Genomic DNA, 24,553 nt, shown 5'->3' with positions numbered 1-24,553 from the left:
AGAGGAGAAAAAAATGTCCACAACACTTCAATAGCATGTATGCCAGTTTAATTGTGCAAATTCCTACAGAAGTCTGGTGGATATCGCTAATTGTAGGCAAACCTATGCTTTAATAAATATGATCCATCAGTCTGTGATTTTCATAATATTACCTGAAAGCTACAGCAGATTGTATACTATAATATTATTATTGTTTATTTAATGTGCTTTGTGTTGTGATTTGTAAAATACATTTCAGGTGAGAGACCCCAGTCAGGAGCCTTGTGGGCGACTGTCATTTTTGAAAGAGCCAAAGACAACAAAAGGCCTTCCTCAGACTGCAGTTTGCAACCTCAACATCACTCTGCCAACCCAGAAAAAGGTAATGAGACGACTAAAGGGACTTAGCTGTCCTGTATGGCTATGTTCATGAATACAGATTAATATGATTCCCTATTGGCCAGAAGAACTCACATTGGGGATCCTGTTAAAAAACAAGTAACCTTCTATATTCCAAAGTCAACGGCAGTTCAGCTTAGATCTACATATCTTTCATATTGTTGACCCTTTAAGTATTATGACACTTTTACCTTGATATTCTAGAGTGCTTAATACGACCACTGAATGTATCCTTGCGTCTTAAATCCACATGGTCTTCAATTTATACGGCTTTGAATCCAGATTCCTTCCACTTATTACATTGATAGTACCTGCTATCTTATCGGAATTGGAATAATAGTTTTTCTTGAATCTCGTAATGGCTCTTGACTTGTTTGGTATCGTAGAGATAATTATTTTTTATTACCTCCACAAGAATTGCACACAATTCTTGCAGTACTTATATCATCTTGGTTCCAGATTCTCTACTGGTCCTTATTATCGAGGACTCACCAACAAGAAAATGCTAATCTTCAGTTTAGTTCTTCTTTAAGAAAATTCAAAAGGAAATAGTAACCGTGAGCTGATTGTCACTACTCACTAGACCAATTATGGAAAAAATTACAGTGGATTTTACCTACTCCATTTTTATTAAAAACCCAGCTTAACCTTGGCTACTGTGACTTTTCAAAACACCCGTGGATAAAGAATCCTGAGGGAGAAAACCACTGCAATATCTCTGGATTGCCAATGATAACATGACTTGTTTTCAAATCTTTTTTTTATTATTATTATATAGTTATTTTTATTAGACAAACAGAAAATTAAATATAAAGAATACTCATCATTGATCGTTCATCTTTCATGCAAATTTCTTTTTAACCCCATAAATGTGAACTCCAGCAAGTTCTACATGGTAGGTCCTTTCCTGTGGATTAATCTTGTGAAAATACTTGTTCCTTCCCTTAGCTTAGTATTGAGATATCAGCTTTGGAAGCTCAAGGCCTTATGTCAGCAGCTCTTCCTTTTCTTCATTATGATAAAGCTCCGTCCTCTATATACCAGTGTCGGTTTACAATTTTCATGGAGATGTTGACCTCATAGTTCCATAGTTTTTTGGGTTGAAAAAAAGACTGTCAAGTAGATCCAGAAGAAGACAAAAAAGACAAAAACAACTCTAAATTACTGAGATCCCATTCTCCTTCAAGTGGGAAAAAACCCTTGTTGACCTAGGCAGGCATTCTGATATGTAACTGGACCAGCCGAAATCTTCAAATTAAGCAGATGTTCCCCAAACTACGAGAAGACCGAAAAGCTTACAGTACATACATACAGAAGAAGAGACAACTTAATAAAGGCTCCTTACTACTGAATACTTAACCGCCTCAGACTGGAAGATCTGGTTCTTGTTTGTCACTCCCAACTCCTTTCCATAATCTTTTGTTTGCTTTCCAAGGATCCTTGTACAGGTTTTCATGACCCATAAAAAATGGATGCATTTAACTTGATCTGGATCCCTGTAATAGCATCATTATAGGCCTCTGTGATGACATGCATCAGCCCAGCAGCATAAGTAACAAAGATTAAAGAAGTGCTGTAGACATCAAGTCTGGAACTAAAGACCGTGAAGATGAGAGAAGACCATAAATGCAAAGAAGATTTAATTGTAGTGAATTGTTCAGTAGGTTAAAATTTGCAAGGCTTTCTACCCCCAACAATACCTTCCTACATTAATTCCAGTCTTAAAATAAAAAAATAGATTTTTTTTTTTACATGTGCATACAAAGTAAAATAGTTTTCATATCTACATCTTATCTATTTCCTTTATATTTAGTTATTTAATTGTTATTGTTAAGCTAATAGATCCTTAAAGGGGTTTTATGATTTTGGAAAACCCCTAACCCTGAGCTTAAGTTTGTTTAAAAAAAACAAACAAACAAACAGAGCTTTACTCCCCCTCACCAGGTCCAGTGTAGAGTCAGTCTGTGCCACTGCTTATGTCGAGCGCTGTAGCCAATCAGTGAGACTCAGTGCAGGACCCGGGGAGGGTGAGTAAGGCTCTGTTTGTTTGTTTGTTCTTACTTCCAACGAGCTGCAGCAGGAGAACAGGGGTTCACTTAACCTGGTAAACCCCTCTAATGTTGGAAATTATTATTTTATTTTACAGCTTCCAGATTGTAAGCAAAAAGGTTTTAATACATTTTTAAGTACTCTATCAGATCTCTGTCTGAGAGCAGCAAAGTGTAGAGGTCAGGGGTTATTTAATTTTCTATGATTACATTTTAGTATTTATATTCGATTGACAGATGCAGGGAAAAGTGTGAATCATCAGAGGAATCAGGTCTCATATGCCTTTTCTGAGTCCTGACTGCACGCAAATATTTTTTTACATAAAATTACTAAATAATGTGATAGAAAATGATTAGTGATGGGCGAACGTGCTCGGATGTGTTATTTGAGCATGCTTGGGTGGTAATAGCATCTTCGGTGTGCTCAAAAAATATGTTCGATTCCCCGTTGCTGCATGTCTCGTGGCTGTTCGACAGCCGCTACACATGCAGGGATTGCTTATTAAACAGGCAATCCCTGCATGTGTTGCGACTGTCAAACAGGCGCAAAATATGCAGCCGCGGGGACGCAAACATATTTTTCGAGCACACCGAAGACCCTCGGTTAGCACCCGATCATGCTCAGATACACGTTCTCTCATCACTAAAAATGATGTATCTCCAAGCAAGGCCGTTCCCCGCTTTCATGATTACCAATGAATGATAACCTCATTTATAGGGGAAATGTTCAGGTTAAATAGGTTGAGTGTTGTTAATTTTTTCTAAAAAGTAGTAAATCTAAATTTCTATTATTTGTCCGCTGTCACTTTCGCTGGGTTTCCTCACGTCCTGCATAGTTCTCAGGATTTCATGACAACTATCTGTCGTTTCCACTGTGCTGTCATAATTGTAATTCTGTGTTTTAGTGGATTGCCTGGTTCACGGTGTGAGTTTGTATACTTCTGATAACCTGTACGTTTCTTTACCTTTTAATTTACTTGTCTACTTATCTTTCGTGTCGGTGTTTGCTGTTTTTGTGCTTGCGCTGCTGCTTACCTCTCCCTTATCACATCCTAATATTCTTTTCCCTGCTGCCCACTATAATTTCCCTTATCTCTGCAATCCATCTTGGATCCAAAAGGAAACAGAGTCAGACCAAGATGATGAGGTAATATAACTCATGCACCTTTCTCAATAACAATCATCTGTAGTTAAGGATACCACATCAGTTCTGTAGGCGCTTAGGAGGCATGTCACTAACGTCCCTGACCGATTCTACATCACGTGTGTGTTATATTGGGGGGAGGTAGGCAGAAAGCATATGAAAAACCGCATCATGTGTTTTCTATGTATCCACCTTCCCATGGCTGCCCCCACACTAACGAAAAGCTGTGAAGACTTTTGCTTAAACACTATGTAAATGCGTGTATATAACTCTTGGTACATTTATGGCATACTCGCAGGATGTTCCAGAAATATATAGTAGATGCAAGACCCTCCTGCTGCTATGAGCGGAGAGCTTGTTGGAATTCCTATAGAAATCTATGAGAATTCGGATCACCTCTTCACTGACAGTTGCCCCTCAAGTCTTATTATTGGGATCTATATTCATTTATGGCATATCTCTTGGATGTAGTAGATGCAAATATCCTTTCTACAGTTTGTTCACTACTCGGACAACCCCTTCTCAATCACTATATTTCCCTCTTGTAAAATAATAAAAGCTATACTCACCTCCGGTGCAGTGCCATTCCAGCTATGTCTGCACTGCGTCTCGCGGGACTTGCATGACATTGTTATGTCAAGAGAGCCCTGCAGCCAATAAGCATCTGCTTCACTCTCACTTCCTTCAGCAAAATGGACATCTAAAAGAACTGAGAGCATCTGCTGTTCTCTGACTTCCTCCAGCTGTCAGCTACTTCAGAAGGAAGTGAGAAGTGAAGCTGTCGCTGATTGACTGCAGGACTCTCGTGACATAATAGCGTCAAGGGAGAGACCCGGCGCCAACTTAGCTGGAATGCACCCACACCGGGTTGAAGTATAACTGGTATTATTTTACATGGAGGAAATATAGCGATTGAAAAGGAGTTGTCCGAGTAGTGGGCAACCCCTTTTAAATGTATTTGTTTTTGCTTTTTTTACCGATAATGATATTTTTCTGTGAAGCTTTTCCAGACGCTTTTGGAAAAGTGACAGCAAATTGTGCAGCCATGACTTTTCAATCATGGATGTCACTTTATAATTATTCCATTTTCCTAAAAACAAATATGGGTATGTCACTTTCGCAAAAGTAGTTGTCACACCTGAATAGAGAGTTTCCAATTGGTCTGTAAATAAAAGGAACATTTTTATTAGTATCACACTTTGACTACTGGTGTAAATTCTGGTTGACTAATATATGGTCTGGGATACATAGCAGCTTCAACTATATAATGATATGCGGTAGTCACAGTTGTATAATGATAGGAATGTGTCAAGACTGATAACGTGTGCCAATGATACGACTGCTACCAGCATGCAAAGTCTCACTCCCATAGAAATCAGTGTAAACCTTGCATGAGCTTCACAGTTTTGGCTTCATAAGTCACACTCAAAGGAGTTAAAAATGCTGATCACTTGTGCGCTGGGTTTTAAACAGAGTAATTAAAGGGGTTTTCCAAGGAGAATCTTTTAAGTTCTAACGATTTAAAAATAACCTCTGACAGGATCAGTGAATCAGGCCATTAGAGAGATCTCAGCATACACTAGATTTAGCCTGGATCACTCTCAAATTGATGGATCCCCTAACATATTGGCAATGAGCATGGGCTGCTTTAACCATGACATTCCGAACTTTTAATCTCAAACTCAGGATTTGGTTTGTGTTTCCTTATCTTTCTTTTTGTAGAATGAAATGTACAAAAGAAATATAAATAAAACTATAACAAATGCAGCTAATAATACACATGTTGAGTCTAGTGCAGCAACGTTTTCCTAAGTAATGCAAAATTCAGTAGTTTTTGTCTATTGTTACATGCTATGTTGCCTTGTTAATTGTTTGTGCTATTACAGTGTTACAAAACTAAGTATAGAGTATACCTAGAGTAAAGCTTTTGATCACATGCATATATTTTTATTTGGAAAATTTTAAATGAAGCTTATTTTTGACCGAAATGCTATGGAATAATCTGATAGGAAACACCATTGTACTACGTTATTGTGATGTTTACATATGACTAGGGATGAGCGGACAAGTGGATTTTCGGGTTTGTCGTTTTCGACCAAACTTTTGTTCAAAGTTCGGTTCGGGTACCAGAACTCTATTCGAACTTGAACCTGAACCCGAAATCCATAGAAGTCAATGGGTACCCAAACTTTGGTCCTGTAAAATGGTTGTTGTAAGGGCTAGGGGGCTATCTCTCGGCAACACAGTTCTCCCAGAACTCCGAACACTAAAGCGGACTTCCTGGAGAAGTCCATGTTCACTCCTCTCTACATATGACTTATACATTTGGTTACTCATTACTGAATTTATTACATATTTATATAATTTATTCTATTTCTTTTTCACAGAATGAGAAAGTGGATCGTCGTCAGAACTTTGTATCTTTAGCCTTGCGTAAGCGATACAGCTATCTGACTGAGCCTGGAATGAGTGAGTTTATTAACAATCTAACAATACTAATCTCTTTAAAAGAAGAGTCTTCTTTACTGACATCTGAGCTTTTATATGTTAGTTGCATCTCAGAATGCAAGTTCCTTATGTCAGTTGAAAAGAGTAACCCAAGTATCATTACCCTGACGGTTTAACGAGGGCCTATGTCCGGATCTGATTTTAGACAAAGTTTACTGTAGGTCAAAGTAACTTGCTTTGAAGTTAGTGTCTCGTGAGCTGATCAAATTCACATCAATGTCAGCATATTATTGTGAAAGATGTGATACTATTAGACCAAACAGCGCAAAAATATAACTCCACTTGGTGAAAAGGCACCTAAGACAGAATATAGCGCCTCCTACTTCCCATGCACAATTGACTCATGAACACCATGTGTCCAATTGGGTACCCGATAGCCAGAAAACAATAAGGAAGGCAGAGAGGAGATGAGGGGAGCGCTTCCCTCATGAATAGATCAGACTCCTAACTATGAGTCTGCTGGAATCTGTCAAAACCAAACGGGAAAGCGAACCTGTCACTGTAAGACACTGTGCTTGAAGTAGCAATCCAGGTTTTTTTTAATTAACTCATCCTCTCACTATCCCCCCCTAATTTAGATTGTATTGCGGTAACTTACGTAGTTGTTCCTTTCAATCTGGAAATTCATGGTATGCTGCTCCTCAGTTAAATCCCAGTTAACCCCCTTGGAATTACAAGGATTTAAGTTCTCTGTAGAAGGTCACCAGAACCGCATGTATGATGCCAATTTGTGAACTGTACTATTGAAGTTCTCCACCGTAAGGTAGGAACAGGACTTTATATCAAAGGGAAATGATGATGACTGCACAGCTCCTGCCACACAATTGTAATGTAGGATATCACAGTTTAGCCTCTCTGACTGTATACTGATAATCTAGTAACATATTTAGGAGAATATAAAGAAAGAGTATTCAGCATCATCACAGCAATCAGACCTGGTACTGGCCATAGCTGGTCTTGTGATGTTGTACTGATGAATCACGGGATTTATAGCAGAGAATAGAGGAATTATATCAGGATGTAAGCTAGGAATCAAGATGAAGACACAAGGTTAGAAAACCATAGTGTGACATACAGTCAGGTGCGGGTGCAGTTATAGAAGAAATTAAAACTGGGGCTTTTCTTTAATAGGACACTATGTTTATGGTGACAGATTCCCCCTAGATTTGCCTGAGTTCTAAAACATTTTATAAACATTCTGACCCCAATTAATTAGGACCTGATACCATATTGCATTTTATGCACCGCACCAAGTAATGTTTCATGCACCCAGTGGTGGCGCTGCAGTAAAATAGAGTATTCCCTGCCAGAGTCCTTGTGGGATACAGCTGATTGTTGATGGTCCTGTCCATGAGATGTCCTGTGAACAGCTTTTTTGTATTTTTTTTTTATCAGGTATTACAAAACCTTTTCCATCAGCATTTTCCGGCTGCTGCAGTGGGGCCCAATAGCTATACTTTAAAATCTTTCAAGTATTATGCTAAATTGCATCTAAAAGTTAATTAAAAAAACCCATAAGGACTTGTAATCAAGAACTCTTCTTTTAAAAGAAAATGTGAATGTAAATATTCAACTGTAGAGTTCCAAATCCAGCCTGATTACTGTAGAACGTAAATTTATAGGGGTAACATTTATTTGGTAAAAAGTAATTTATTCTGCAACGTGACCACGACTGAAGCTTGAAAGGCTGGCGTTGGAAACGATCTGTACAAAAATAACGTAAAAGATAATGTCATAATCCATTGCTTGTTTTGACATAACATTCCATGCACGCTTAAGTCCAGAAACCATACTTTGGCTACCCCTGCCTGACCATGTTCTCAGACATCACGTTTCACCCAATGGTTTTTACATCATTTCATTTCATGTTTTCTTTGGTTTTTTGAATAAGTAAGACAAAACAACAGCATGAAAAAAAATGCAAGGAATATACAATTATTGAGAATATTTTGAGAAAACTTGATCTTATTGGCTTTGTGATTGTGCAGCTTATATCTAAATTCTGCATGAAAAAAATTATACGGTATATATATTTTCGAATGTATCAAAGTTCCTCCACATTTTTGCACTGTACTTGCCTGTCACATATTTCAATTTGGAGTCTGCATGAAAGGTACTGCCTCAATATAATATTAATTATTACTTATATTTTTTTCAATTGACAGTAATGTGTGAACCCATGATACAACCAGAGAAAGCGCAAAAGGCAATACTAATTCTGAACACTAACCCTACACAACCATAATGTATTCTGCAGGACGAAATTAGCACATCAGAAAGTCAATAGGAAGTTTGAGTAGCAAAGTGTTTTGTAGCCCTTTTTGACATGTGCTGTGTTTTTTGTCCCTTTGTTGTTTTTTGTTGTTTGTCCTTCGCTTTGTGTTGCTTATAGTGTTGGCTCATTTTCTGTTCAACAAATCTTTTTTTTTTTTTTCTTTTCTTCCATACATTAAAACCATAACCATCATCTTGACACATAAAAACAGTTGTACTTGTTTTTGAAATAATATAATCGTTACTGACCAATTTTTTTTCTCTGGTCTCTCTGTTTTTTTCAATCATTTTTTGTTAATTTTGCATTTAATTTTAATTTATTCATAAAAGAACCCATTGATCGGAATGCAGCAGCACCGAGAACCATACCGGTTACCTATTCATACAAGCCAGGCTTTCCAACAAGACCATATCAGTCATGGACAACTGCTCCAATCACAGTGCCTGGGCAGACCAAATCAGGCTTTACCTCTCTATCAAGCTCTTCCTCTAATACTCCATCAGCATCTCCATTAAAATCAATTTGGTCTGTCTCCTCTGCCTCTCCAATAAAATCTACGTTAGGAGCCTCCACTACATCTTCTGTTAAATCTGGTAGTGATGTAGCATCTCCAATAAGATCCTTTCGGACAATTGCTTCACCAATAAAAACTGTTGTCACACAGTCGCCATATACACTTCAAGGCTCCACGGGTTCACCAATTAGAGCCGCTACAATCGCAGAAGCTCCAGCTTTTAAGGGATTATCCTCGACCTCAGTTTTTACTTCCAGAACATCTCCAGTGACTACTGCTGGCACTCTTTTAGAAAGATCATCCATTACAATGACACCTCCAGCATCTCCTAAATCAAACATTAACATGTACTCTTCAAGCCTCCCTTTCAAATCAATTATTACCTCTGCAGGGTCACTTTCATCTTCACCTCTAAAATCTGTGGTTTCTTCTACATTCTCCACTTGTAAAGTAAGCATTGCACCCTCTCTTTCTTCACCTTTAAAGATTGGGAATGGGCCAAGTGAAGTTGGATTAGTGAATGGGTCTGCATCACCACTGAAGTATCCACTCTGTTCCAATAATATCAATGGCTCAGCAGTAAATATGCAAGACAAGATATCAGCGGTGACCAAATCTACAACTGCGTCGCTTAACACGGCCATCGATACAACTGAGAAAACTTACTCCATTCCAACAACTCAAATGTCATATTCACCAATCAAGTCTTTTGCATCTACCACATCAGCTTTTCAGACAATAAGAGCTCCCCCTGCTGGTGCAGTTTACACAAATTTTCGATCTTCATTATCCTCGACTACCTCATCAGTTACATCTTCTACATTAACTGTACCAGTGTATTCCGTGGTAAATGTACTGTCAGAGCCAACCTTAAAGAAACTGACAGAATCTGCATCCTTGACTAAGTCTGCAGCTACTTTTCTATCAACATCTAAAAACATGTCGACCGAAACTAATCAGTTCAGTCGTATTTCCTCACCACTTAAGACATCCTTGTTTCTTTCCCCTGCTGCCCTCAAGTTATCTACAACCTCTTCATTATCTTCAAGTCAAGAGATTCTGAAAGATGTTGCAGATATGAAAGAAGACTTAATACGAATGACAGCAATCTTACAGACCGATACTACCGAAGACAAACCGTTTCATTCTGAGTTAGCAAAAGAAGTCAGAATTGAAGACGAGGAGCCATTTAAAATAGTAGAGAAAGTAAAAGAGGACTTGGTAAAAGTCAGTGAAATTTTAAAAAAAGATGTATTCTTAGACAAAATGACATCTCCATCTGATCAAGGCTTGTCACCAGAGGACGACTGGGTAGAATTCAGTAGGGAGGAAATTGAAGAAGCCAGAGAAAGTGCTAGAAAAAACCTTTACCCACCAGAAAAAGTAGATTTTAAATCTAGGACTTTATCCGAAAAAGACTATAATTTAACAAAAGTAATTGATTACCTGACAAATGATATTGGTGGGAATACATTTTCAACTCTTAAATACAAATATGATGAAGGGAGAAAAGAAGGAGAAGAGAAACAAAAAAGAGTTCTGAAGCCAGGTATAGCGCTGCAGGATCACAAACTTAAAATGCCACCACCATCGATGAGATCATCAGCATCAGAAAAAGAGTTGTGTAAAATTGCAGACTCTGTGTTTGGAACAGACATGATTTTAGAATCTCCAGATGATTTTTCACAACATGAACAAGATAAAAGTCCTTTATCCGATAGTGGTTTTGAGACCAGAAGTGAAAAAACCCCATCTGCTCCACAGAGTGCAGAGAGCACTGGTCCTAAGCCACTTTTTCATGATGTACCTATTCCCCCAGTTATTACAGAAACAAGAACAGAAGTTGTTCATGTTATAAGGAGCTATGAGCCATCAACTGGAGAAGTTGGAGAAGTTGATAAAATAGAGCCACCACAGTTAAAACCAGAGAAAACATTCATGGAGCTAGAACAAAATCAACCCGGACCTTTAAAAGTAAAAAATAAGGCATTTCAGCTGAAAACTGGGATTGATGAAGATGACCATGCAGGAGTTTTGGGAAAGGGTGTACGAGTGAAAGAAGAAACTCATATAACAACTACTACAAGAATGGTGTATCATCCTCCTCAATCTGCTGAAAAATCAGAAAGAATTGAGGAAACCATGTCTGTTCATGACATAATGAAAGCTTTTCAGTCAGGCCGTGATCCATCTAAAGAGCTGGCAGGCCTCTTTGAACATAAAACTTCAGTAGCGTCAGATGTTCAGAAGTATGCTGATGCCTCACAACAACATGCTGAAAGGGACATCAAAATGAAACCAAAACTGGAGCGCATAATTGAGGTCCATATTGAAAAAGGTAACCAAGCTGAGCCTACAGAAGTCATTATTAGAGAAACTAAAAAACACCCAGAGAAGGAAATGTATGTTTATCAAAGGGACTTAAGTCAGGGAGATTTTATCAAAGATATGGTAACAGAAAGAAATAAAATGTTTCCTTGTTCAGATGAACACGGACAGGGAGAAGAAGAGGAGTTGACTGCGGAGGAGTCTTTGCCATCTTACTTGGAGTCATCAAGAGTAAACACCCCAGTTTCCCAAGAAGAAGATAGCCGTCCAAGTTCTGCCCAACTAATATCAGATGACTCATACAAAACACTCAAATTACTGAGTCAACATTCTGTAGAATATCATGATGATGAGTTATCGGAGCTGAGAGGGGAGTCGTACAGATTTGCTGAGAAAATGCTCCTTTCAGAAAATCTAGATGATGTGCAGGAGTCTTTGACGGACCACGCTGTGCTCCTTGGATCTGATTTCCATCTACCTGAAAAACAATGCAGAGAGAAAACAATCACTACCCCTAAAAAGGAAATCCTTTCCAAAATATATAAGGATGTAGCTGAAAATGGTTTAGGTAAAATGTGCAATGATGACTCTCTTGATAAAGTGACAGTATTACATTATGCCGGAGATTCTAAAAGTCCTAAACATGCAATGTGGATGCGATTTACAGAGGATAGGCTAGACAGAGGTAGAGAAAAATTATTGTATGAAGACAGGGTGGATAGGACTGTTAAAGAGGCAGAGGAAAAACTCACTGAAGTATCACAGTTTTTTCGGGACAAAACTGAAAAGCTAAATGATGAGCTACAGTCACCAGAGAAGAAGTCACACAAAAAGAATGGTAAAGATTATAACTCAGGTCAACATTCTACTAACAGTAGTCCAGAAAAACGAAAGATTACAGATTTTAGGACTTCCAGCGAAGACTGGACTAAAATGCACCAATTTTTACATGATGGAAAGTGTACCACGTTAGCTGATGACCGAAAAGCAACAAGTCTGCCTTGTAGTCCTGAGAAAAAGATGTTTGACCACAGGGTAGACAGCCAACAATCAGGTTCACAATCTGGATTTCAACTAAAACAGTCAAAACTCAACTCTATTAAATTAAAATTTGAGCAAAGTATAAATCTCAAAAATAAGGACAACAGCCAGGAAGAGAAAAAAAATGTGACTCCATCAAAAATTCCAATTAAGAAAACACAGGACAGTCGGCTTCCTTTTTTTCAGTTTCACGCAAAAGATAAACCACAAAAGACCATTGAGGAAATGAATGGAGAGTTTCCTTTGCTGAAGGAGTCAATTTCAGAAGCCATTAATGAAGAATGTTTAAAATTCAAAGAAAGGATTAAAAATAGTGGTGGATTTTTAGATCACAAAGCTGATAAATTAATTGGTGGACTAATGGATCAGTTACCACAGCAGTCATTGACCTCCGTTTCTGGCACTAAAGACTCCCCTGAAAAGAAAACTTATAGAACATGGGAGACATCTGGTGCTGCTACTCAAAAGATACCGAAGGAAAAATTGGCGCACGTGTTTGTACAGGACAATGGAGAAGAAATCAGTGGATCACATCATTCCAACTGTGAAGCTGATAAAGACAAAAAAATTCACAAAAATGGATCTTGTACAACTGATGCTAAAGAGAGTGTTAAATCTCCTTCAAAAAAACTTTTGTACACAGAACTTGCTCGAAAGGATGTAGGACCTATCAGTGATGAAAAACATGAGAACAAGAAGGAAGGGACTAACGTATCCCATATTCCTGTTAGAGTCTCTGATGAAAAGAGAGTATTGCATAGTGCAGACAGCCATAAGAATCAGTCAAAACTTAATGATGTTAATAGAACATCTTCATTACCTTTAAATAAGAAGATAAAGCCTGATATACTACATTCTACACTAGTTGCAGATGAAAGTAATAGACGTGCAGATAAGGCCCAAGAATACCTGGGGTTCTCGCCTTCTACTGAAGACAACGAGATATCCCCTGTTAAGTCCCCAGATTCTTTAGAGATTAGTCCTGTCAAAGAACGCTTGGCCAATATTCATGAATCTATGCTAGTAGAGGACTTAAACAAAAAACTTAAATCAGGGAATACTGAGGTATTAAAGGAAATTAAAACATTACCTGTTTATGTTAGTATTGTACAAGTAGGAAAACAATATGACAAAGAAGTACAACAAGGAGGTGTTAAAAAGGTAGTAAGCCAGGAGAGTAGGACAACTCAGGAAACTAGAAGCAGCCTCTTTAAGCAACAGAAACATCCTCCATCTCCTCAAGGTAGCCCAGAGGATGATACCCTAGAACAAGTATCATTTATAGATAGCTCAGGTAAAAGTCCTCTGACTCCAGAAACACCCAGTTCAGAGGAAATTAGCTATGAATTTAATTCTAAAACCCCTGATTCACTAATGCCCTATATACCAGGAAAGCCAAGCCCAATACCAGAAGTCTCTGAAGAGTCAGAGGAGGAAGAGTTAGTGAAACTTCCCAGCATTAAACAGAACATCCCAGATGCTATAAATTCTGATATAGCAAAACCAGTTACTGTTAGCAAAGACTTAAACAAAAGATCAAAAGACAACAGAGTTGCATATATTGAGTTTCCACCTCCACCACCTCTAGATTCTGAGAACAGTGACTCTAGCAAAAAAAATATGGAGAATTCAACAGACAGTGAAATGGAACTAACTGAAGTTAATCTACAAGATGACCATGACAAGTTCCTTTCAGCTGAGCCAGTGATACGAGTACAACCGCCATCTCCAGTTCCCCCTGAATTTGACATTAGTGATTCAAGTGATGATGAATCAGTGCTTCAGCCCTTTTCTGTTAAAAAGTACACATTTAAAATTAATGATGAAGATATAAAGGAATGTTCAAAAATGAATTCTTCTGGGAAGTCTTGTACTTCAAAGCAAGCTCAAGAGTCAGATATGGGCTTCAATGCACCATCTAATGACCTTGAACAAAATGGTAATAATGACCAATCTGTCACAGAGTGCTCCATAGCAACCACTGCAGAATTCTCACATGATACAGATGCAACGGAGATTGATTCTCTAGATGGTTATGACTTGCAAGATGAAGATGATGGCTTGACAGAATGCGATACAAAACATGGTCAAGATGTGGAAGTGAAAAAGGAGCCATGGACAAAAGAAGGAACGCTGAAACACAGTGATCGTAGCTTTAGTCAAAGTAAACTTGAAGTTATTGAAGAAGAAAAAGTAGTAATTGAGGAGTATAAGCCATGTAGAAAAATATCTGATGGTGAAAAGAAAACTGAAACTGGAGACAAGAAGCAAGGAGGGCAGTTTTTTACTTTAGAAGGAAGGCATCCAGATCGACCAGTGTTTCCAGATACATACTTTAGTTATAAAGTGGATGAAGAGTTTGCAACACCTTTTAAAACTGTAGCTACAAAAAGCCTTGATTTTGATCCATGGTCCAGTAAAGCAGGAGACGACGATGTGTTTGAAACCAAATCCAAAGATGAGGAGCCAAAGCAGTTTAGTCTGGCCGTAGAAGATCGCTCTCAAGCAACTACACCTGATACAACTCCTGCCCGAACTCCTACAGATGAAAGCACTCCAACTAGTGAGCCCAACCCCTTCCCATTTCATGAAGGGAAGATGTTTGAGATGACTCGCAGTGGTGCTATTGACATGAGCAAGAGGGATTTTGTTGAAGAAAGACTTCAATTTTTTCAGATTGGTGAGCATAATTCTGAAGGGAAGTCAGGGGACAAGGGGGAAGGGGACAAAATTACTGCCATCACACTTCCACAGTCAGGGGACATCTTGATAGATCCCATCCTAGAAAAACAAGTAGAGACATCGACAGTTGAACGTGCTACGATCATCCAGGGAAGTGGAGATTGTCTTGATGGAACAAATGGTAATAATTCACTGGACAAACCAGCTACTACTCCCAATTGTAAAGTTGATCCTAAATTTCGTACACCTATAAAGATGGGCATATCTGCCTCAACAATGATCACGAAGAAAGATGGCACTGGAGAAGTAGCAGATAAAATAGAGTCTGTGCCAGATTCCCAGAAGTTAGATAATGAGAACAAGGCTATTTTCACAAACATAACAACTAGCGAGACAATTATAAGACACATAGAAATACATGATTTTCAAGCAGAAAATTTTAACAACAATAACAACTTGGATTCATTAGCTTTAAATGTAAATAATAACACAATCAATTTGGCACTTAGCGAAGATTGTGACTCTAAGTCTTCTAAAAAGCTTACTAAAACAAAAGTTGATGTAGATAATGATTTAGGGACCTCCAATCGACACATTGATATAGATAAGAGAAAATTACAAAGAAATGAGCAACAGTTGACAGATCCACCAGCGAATAGGTTAAGGTCTAGACTACCAGTCAAAGCCTTATCAGTAAAGCCAGTTACTGACAGAATAAGCAATACAAACACATCAGTTGTTAGAAGAAATTTGCCTAGTAAGGTTACAAAAGAAACAAGACAGGGATATATTTCAAATATAGAAATAAAGTCTAAAATTCCAGTTAAAAATGTAAGTAGAGTGAACCCACCTATACAAAGAAAAGTGGCACCAAAACAAAGGCAGGCACAGATAGAGGAGGCAAGTAAACCTACTCCTTCTAAATTACCAGTAAAGGTAAGATCTTTGCCCACTGCCACATCAGCAGCCAAAGTAAAGAAACCCGAGTTCAGTGAGGTGTGTAAACATTCTATTGAATATTTTAAGGGAATTAGTGGTGAGACATTAAAGCTTGTGGATCGCCTTACTGATGAAGAAAAAAAGTTGCAGCCTGACATCTCTGATGATGAAGAAAGTACATCGCGAAATACATCACTATCTGAAGCCACCCAAGTGTCCCAGCCTTCGGTAACTTCGAGGTCTGCTAAAGACTTGAAAGCAGACGCAGCATCCTTAAAATCAAAGATTGAAAAGGCCGACAGTGAGAGAAGGAGCAGTAGAAGGACTGGTGAGAATAAAGGCAGTCAGGTTTCTGGGGCTGTAATAGCTCACATCGTGGAAATCCAGCCTAGTTTGTAAACCTCTCGACTTGTTGACCTTAGTGCATGACCTGTCGTGATTGCTTGTGGAGTGACCTATGTTAGTTTCCATTCTTTCATCGTCATCTGTGTCTGTGTCTTACACTACTCGTTCTTTCTTTTTTTAAAGATACGCTTCAGTTAGTTAGAAAAGCATGCCAGTAAAGAAAAAAAATGACACTTTACCCATGGATCTAAACATGAAAACTGCCTCTTCCAGGCCAACATCATTCAACACTGAATCTCACCTCTTGTACACTCAACCAGCATGTTTACATCCATTTAATAACTGTACTCACAAAGATCAACTTGTACTCCCCAAACACATAAACGTACAAGTCTTAACAGTCCAGTGTTTCTAGATCACGGATCACACAGTTTTGTAGAGTAGTTTCAGTAGACAATCTCAAACTTCCAACACATTCTTGGAAAGCAACAAAATGTTATAATTCCTGTTTTGTAAATTTCAGGTCCTCAGAGTCCATGCGAGCGGACGGACATAAGAATGGCCATAGTTGCTGATCATTTGGGACTTAGTTGGACAGGTACAAAATTGCTCCAGTTTTTCAATCACAAATGTGCAGGTTACAAATTCATTTATATTCTTTGATTGAAAAGTTTTTATAATGTTCACTTAAAATATATTATAGCATTCAAAATTGTAAATTTTCCTGGAAAAATTCTGACATATTGGCTAATATTATAGAACCTCTTTTAATTTCAAAATCTTAGATCTTTATGTTAGAATAATGTATATTTTTATATATTTATTTTTTAGAACTTGCAAGAGAACTGAACTTTTCAGTAGATGAAATTAATCAAATTCGGGTTGAGAATCCAAATTCTCTGACTACACAAAGCTTTATTTTGTTAAAGAAATGGGTTATCAGAGATGGCAAAAATGCAACAAGTGAGTACGATAATGTTAAGAGTTTTGTTTTTGTAAAGTTATATTAAGTTACACTCCACCTTTTTGGCTCTACAGTAATCAACGTTAAAACTGACATTTACAAATATTTAATACATATAAAACCTACAAGAGATAAAGTGAGCAAAAACCCTGCTGTAACTAAGTAAATAGAAGGCAAAAAGTGCATTTAAATAACAGAGTTTTTAGTAATACTTTTTTTTAATAAAAAAATAGCGTAAAAGTCGTCCCACCACGACACGGTAACTCTGATCGGGACGGTCCTACACTGTCTAATATTAAAACCTTACAATGTCTCAATGTTGACATCAGTGTGTGAATAAGGTCAGACAAAAGGACCGGGCCCAACCAGTGAACACCAGTCTGGTGAAGCCTTAGGGTACCGTTACACTTTGCGATGCACCAGCGATCCCGACAACGATATGGATCGCTGGTGCATCGCTAAGTGGTCGCTGGTGAGCTGCCACACAGGCAGATCTCACCAGCGACATCGCAGGGGTCGGGGGCCGCTACTTACCTGTCAGACGCGGCGATCCTGACGTCCTCCCGCCCGCGTCCACGCGTCGCTCGTCGGCGCCACAGGAAGCCCAGCAGGAAGCACCTGACGAGAAATGATCCAGGACGTTCTCGCGCGATCAGTGATAACCAGCGGGGGAGCCGGTCGGAGGTAAGTATCACACATAGCGATATCGCTAGCAATATCGCTGCTATGTCACAAAATCGGTGACGTTACAGCGATATTGCTAGCGATATTGCTATGTGTAATGGGGGCTTTATATACAATTTCCAGCTCAGGAGAGGGAGACCACATCCTGGCTTACACAGAATGCAATAATACTAAGAAGAAACACAAAAAATATTTAATACAGTTGTGTTTTATTTTCTATGTGTTTATATGTAAACTGTAGCAAAATCCCACTTCGATGAAGCTGTAATTCTTATTATATTGAAACCTTGCATTTAACAGCATGCACATATGGACATATATATATATATATATATATATATATATATATATATATAGGCAAAAGTAGTCAAGTCATGAAAATTAATGCAGAGAATCTGAATGTACATTTTTTTTTTCTTAAAATCTAGACTTGCAAATTTGATTCATTACATGTAAAATGAGGCTTACGTGTGCTACTCCAGTCGTTGACTATGGGACTAGTGGAGAAAGTCGAATACAAATCTCAGCTTTTTCATGCAGTCCCATAGACAATAAATGGAGCAGGGGTCAAACATATGATCCTGTGCTTGATTCAAGAGAGGTTCTGCATGGTTCCTGAATTTCAGAGCTACGTTTTGGGGCTTATTGGGGGTTCCAACTGTTGTGATTTGGGATAATTATGTGAAAAGTCCTTTTATGTTTTATTTTAGCTAAATTGCTAAATTATCAGTATAAAAATATGATTTGTTATAAAAGAATTAATGTAAAATATATTTATTTGTATGGTTTTTTTTTTAGCTGATGCCTTAACCAATGTCCTGACAAAAATCAACCGAATAGATATTGTAACATTGCTGGAGGGTCCAATTTTTGACTATGGAAATATTAGCGGCACTAGAAGTTTTGCAGATGACAACAATGTGTTTGGTGACCCCACTGTTGATGGTAAAAGTAAATTACGTAACTAAATTACAGATGCTTATACATCAAATGGAGACATCTTGGTTGTGGTCCTAAAGTTTTGGTCCAGTATTATGTTATAACATTGCAATGTGCTCTAACCCTAGTCCTGCATGTTAGACATAGCATGTTGACAGACATTTGATAATTGTCCTGAATACATTGGAAAAAATATAGTAAATCATAAAGATCACAAGCTATACTATACCAAGGTACTATAAAGAACATATCTTAATAATCTAAGCAAATAAAAAAATCAGATGCATCAATTTTTTTCTCACAAATAGTGGAATGCAGTCCCATATTTTGATGGACTATTGGTAACTCTAGATATTGAGCAAATAGCCTTGCAATATTAGAGTCTACTGGTCAACATTTGTTAACGGAAAGTCAAAGGGCTTTCACATAGATAAACCTCAGTTTCTAATAGATTTTTCAGTTTCTAATATTATCTTCATAGTATATTTACCACACATTTAGAATGCAAAATTTGAATATTAAGTCACCACCCCCAAGACCACAAATAACACCCCTGAAATAACCACTTTGAGCGTGTAAGGTGTCCCTTACAGAGCATGTGCAGCGTGCGCAACAGTACACTTACATTCACTGTCAGAGTCCTCTCAGGTTATGTCACTCCGGCTCCGCATTCCCGAGCTCTACAAAACATCTCTGAGGCAAAGTTCTTTTCCAATAGTTTAACTTTACTAGGTAGTAGGGCATCCATCACACTTGCAGCACAGGTTAAACAAAGGGACATCTTCTGAGCTTCCCTGCCTTCTGGGCAGCCTCTACTCTTCCTGTCAACTCTGTCTCTCTTCTTCCAGTAATCCCTGCCTTATCTTTAGACAATCTCTGTTTCATCCGTGCTGTCTGTCCCACCAGCTCCCTGCCATCCCTTCGTCCAGTTCCAATAGGGAAAGGTGCCAGGATCGCCATCTCAGCTACTCTTGCCCCGGTCGTAGACCCTGGATCCTTCCTAGGATGGTATTCCTTAACCGATGCCCGCCTGCACGATCCTCAGCCTGAGGCCCCTTCCTGCCTTAGCAGCTCTATCCCCACTGCTGGCAGACTGTCTTCTTCACTGCTCCCTACACATTACCCTGGGCAAAGCTGCCTGGGCTCTGCTCCCTAAACAGGAAGTGTCTGTCCTATATCCCTAATGCTCTGCACTTCCCTACTCTACCTCCTACCCACTGAACAACTCCCATGCTGCCTGTACCTTACTAACACTCCTATCTATGCTATGCTATTCCCTATGTCTTTGATGCCCCAAATATTCTAATCCCCCTACGGTCCTATTCTATATTTTAATCTGTCCCTAAGCCTATACACGGGACATGACAAACACATCACATTACAGTACATAACAAGTATAATAACATTACTGAACAATGAGGTGCCACACATAATCATGTGAACAGCATCCTGGGGAGAGGAGGCATATAAGGTTCCCCGCCAACTCCTTACAAGTGTTCTTTTGCTATTCCCCACCCCCTTTGAGGCCTGGTGTGTGGGACTTTCCCAGAAAAATTTGAAGTTTTCGTAATCATGTCCTAGGTAAATCTAGTGTTATTCTAGCAAGAAGCAATGTTCTGAGGGATGTCTACTCAAGAAATAAAGATCACTTTATGCAAAGTTCCTTTTTTCATAATTAAAATAAAAAGCAATTTCTGTGCTGAATTTGCTTGATATACTGTATCGCAAATGTTTTTTGAGGAATGCCAAATATATTACACAGACCTCAAGATTTTCTCCTAAGGCTTGGGTCAGACTTGTGAGAAACTCGCACGAGTCTCACAACTTAATACCCGGCACTGCCGTCGGCACTCGGGACCGGGAGTGCTCAGCTGCATGTATTTCTATGCAGCTGAGCGCTCCAGTCCCAAGTGCCAGTGGCAGTGCCAGGTATTAAGATGCGAGACTTATGAGAGTTTCTCGCAAGTCTGACCCAAGCCTTAGGAGAAAATCTTGAGGTCTGTGTACATATTTTGGGGATTCCCTCAAAAAATATGTGCGATAGTATTAAAGGGAATCTGCACCACATTTGACCTATTTAAACTGTTCATATGGGCATACAGGCTATAGAATGCTGAAAACAGTCCTCCCGGTGTGTCTCATATCAGCTGTGATGTTGTTGATAAATCATCTTTTATCACTGTATATAAATGACCTCTTCCAGGCTCTGCAGAGGATGTTGCCGGGAACACAACTCTCCATCCTTCCCATAGTCTGGAAGAGGTCATTTACATATAAGAAAAATGTGAATTTCTCTGGAATAAGACATCAGATTGCAGATATCAAGGTATCATTTTATTCAGCTTCCTATGACCTACATGTCCATGTAGACGACTTAGAAGAGTTGATCCTAGTGATAAATTCCCTTTAACATCAGTGAATATATCTAAGAACATGTTTCTTTGAGCAAAAATAAATGTATCAACAATTTACATATATTTTTTTTAAAATCAGAATAGTAACAGTGAGTGTATTTTGTTTAAGCAAAAAAGGTGTCACTATTATCTGAAGAAATTTACGCCTTCCCCCAAGCGTCCCCCTATATGCCTACCTTTTATGCATAGATGAAGAATGAAGTGAAGGGTAGGCTGACCTCAAAAAATTCAAATTGGTAGTAAAATTAATTAACAATGTCAGTTAAAGTTTTATACCATATTTGTGGACTATAAATAGGCTTTGTGCCCTACCTGAAGTACACTTCTATAAGTTTATGGCTTTCTCAAAGGAGTTTTTACATTAGTTTGATATTGATGATTTAGCTGTAGGATAGGTCATTAATAAAGATGAGCAAATCGCTTTGAACAACCCCGGTCCACAATCTAGTTCAGTGCTCTCTGGCCATGGACAGGAGCTGTACGAATTCCCTGACCTTCCAGGATCCCAGGCTCATCTTATGATTTGCTGTGCTGGCACTCCGTCACCTGTGAGCTGCACAGCGCACAGATGACATTACACCAGGCTGGCGAATCAAACGCCGCACAGAAGTATCTGTAAAGTCAGGAGATTCGCGCAGCTCCTGTCCACAGCTAGAGAGCACTGACCTGGATTGTGGACCGGGGTTGCACAATACGAAACACTCATCTCTAGTCCTCAATATCAGATCAGGGGATTTCTTAAAAGCAGCCATCTCACCCCAGCCACCCCATTACTGATCTACTGTTATCACCTTTGGCACTGCCCGGATGTAAACAGTGTATGGAGCAGAACACCACTCCTCCGTCTTACTGTTTAAGGACCACAGCTGGGTACTTTGATTAGTTCCTAGGAAGTAATCCACAGTAGCCGGGAGCGAACAATAAGCAGTGTACGGAGCGGTGGGGTTCTGCTCCATATACTGGCTGCTGGTAGAGCAGCTGATCGGTGGGAGTGCTGGTTGTCAAACCCCCACCAAACTAGTATTTATGACCTATGTTGTGTTTAGGTCATTAATATAATAATAGTGGCACATTTTTCAAGTATGTAATCTAATGTGATTTTATAACTGTTTACCATGCACTCTGCCGATTTTCATTTGGAAATTCTTGTCATAATGCTTCTTCTAAATGCATGCCCGTGAAATGCTCTGCGCCCTTTGCTGTTTCATATCATCTTCTTATGTGACCAGCTTGAGTCTGCATCTGCAATTCTTAGAGATTGAGCAACACTGTTCCTGTCTCTCCTCTGAATCCTTTACACCTCATCAAGACCAGATTACAGGCTACTGCTCTTTCAATATAAGACTAATTCATCTAGAATAAAGAATGTGTTTAGCCTTTCATCAGTTTTTAACTTAATGAAAACTTAGATCAGTACACAGTGTTCCCTAAACTAAATTCAGTAAGAATCACATATCTGAAGTACTATCCGCTATTATGATGACATAGATTGCTTTATTGCAATATTGCGGTAATGCTCTTCACCGCAAAATGGAAAATTGTCAGATATGATTTAACGCAATCCTTTAATGGAAAAACAATATAAAAAATGGAGATTTTATAAGTGTCAGCTACATAACCTGAAGTGGATAACACATTACAAGTGTCATAGCCATCCAACAGTTCATATTTATTTTTCCAGTTGTTGACCCACAATTATTTTCAGTTCTCCATTTTTTTTTTACTTTTTCTGCTGTAAACGCGCTCAATGAGCATTTGTCACTATTTCTAAGTTAGAATTAATATTACTCTAACATATTATCTTTGGAGATTTCAGTTCCAAGTAGTTGGACAGGGGTTAAATTGTACCTCCAAGGATCCGTTTACAAAAGAGAAGAGAAGAAAAGTAGTTGAATAATTGAAGCCCTTTACATCCTCCATTTTAATGGGAGCTGAAGACTCAGCTAAAATACTACTATAATAACTTGGATATCTTGTCTGAAGTCCCCCCATACACATTAGACTAATGTCATCCCGAACCCTATGATATCGACAGATTCAGCCGACAATCTCATGTGTATGGGGGGTGCCAACCAACTGACCATTTTTAGGGAGATGATGATTGGGTATGTCCGATTTCGGACTGTTGGCTGCTTTGTTTTCTTGGAAATAAGCTCCGTTGTATAAGAGAACTGGGTAAAAGCCATCTAATGTATATGGCCAGCTTAAACAGAACATTAAAATCTGTGCATGTAGAGAAAACCTACTAATAAATAAATGTGATTTCACCAATTTCTGCTGAGGGTAAAATATTCATATTTAAAGTATTCTTTGATACGATGACATATATTGCTTTACTGCAATATTGCATTTATTTATTTATTTTACTCGGCTATATAGCGCCATTATTTTACGTGCTTTACAGACATCATCATCACTGTCCCCAATGGGGTTCACAAGGTAAATCTTCCCTACCTGTCTGTCTATGGGGTATGGAATGAAACATGAGAAGCTGGAGAAAATCCACGCAAACATACAGAACATACAAACTCCTTGCAGATGTTGTCCTTGGTGGGATTTGAACCTAGGACCCGAGCGCTGGTAAACAACAGTGCTAATCACTGAGCCACCGTGCTGCTGAAATATAGTAACACTTTAACCATAGGAAACAATACATAAGAGAGGATGGATAAGTGGCTGAATGTGAATTCATGTGATTTAGTAGGTTTGTAGATATAGTGACCAATGGTTGGGCTGCAGCTCCACTATATCCGTGACATGGCAGACCGTGCTCATTTCATTTTAGTAAATTTGGAGGAGGGAGAGATCAGCAGTAGAAATGACTGGGCTTTTAAGGCAAAGGCTCCTCAATTGTGGTGTATATGAGAATCTTGTAGCATTGGCATCTTTCATTTTTTTCATTGGAGGTACACTTTAATGAATGTCCATTAAAGTTTATATTGTTAAATATATTTAAGATACATAGATAATTTCAAGACAATCAAAAAAATAAAGAACCAAAACCCTTCCGCAAAAATAAGTATTCTAAAAAGATTTGTCAAAAGGATACAATGAATTGCCGACTGGTGACAGATGTTCTCTGAAAGCTTTATTTCGAATGATCGCTTTACGATATATGTTGCTTCCATCTTCTGGTCTATCCATTGTGTAACATGACTGTAATCATTCTAAATGTTTCTATGTGCTCCATGGCTTACTATTTCTTTTTCTTTTCTCAGTGTTTCTGATCTTACCCATGAGCACGAATTCTCTTCACTCTCCGAGATCATCTTTCGTGTCACACTCTACTCATCCACTTATTATTACTCTACCTGAAATCTTCTTATAGACGACCTTTCCTGAACCACTTC

The 24,553-nt window shown here is 38.5% G+C and overlaps 1 protein-coding gene across 17 annotated transcripts in view; it reads left to right on the top strand.

Moving 5' to 3' along the window:
• The window catches only part of ANK3 (ankyrin 3), an 891,037-nt gene that overhangs the window by 827,046 nt on the left and 39,438 nt on the right, over positions 1–24,553 (top strand). For 5 of the 17 annotated variants that reach the window (XM_073548273.1, XM_073548274.1, XM_073548278.1 and 2 more), the window contains 7 exons: positions 239–361; positions 3,547–3,573; positions 5,958–6,039; positions 8,683–11,205; positions 16,726–16,800; positions 17,034–17,165; positions 18,649–18,801. In XM_073548273.1, coding sequence (XP_073404374.1) covers positions 239–361; positions 3,547–3,573; positions 5,958–6,039; positions 8,683–11,205; positions 16,726–16,800; positions 17,034–17,165; positions 18,649–18,801 — 3,115 coding nt within the window. Of the gene's footprint in view, positions 1–238; positions 362–3,546; positions 3,574–5,957; positions 6,040–8,682; positions 16,186–16,725; positions 16,801–17,033; positions 17,166–18,648; positions 18,802–24,553 lie in introns of all 17 variants that reach the window. The other 12 variants (XM_073548271.1, XM_073548272.1, XM_073548270.1 and 9 more) reach the window with 4 other exon arrangements.

The sequence above is a fragment of the Dendrobates tinctorius genome, unplaced genomic scaffold (genome assembly GCF_039654945.1).
Source record: "Dendrobates tinctorius isolate UK_male_01 unplaced genomic scaffold, ASM3965494v1 ptg000156l, whole genome shotgun sequence".
NCBI classification, from domain to species: Eukaryota; Metazoa; Chordata; class Amphibia; order Anura; family Dendrobatidae; genus Dendrobates; species Dendrobates tinctorius.
This window is presented reverse-complemented; position numbering and strand designations above follow the sequence as displayed.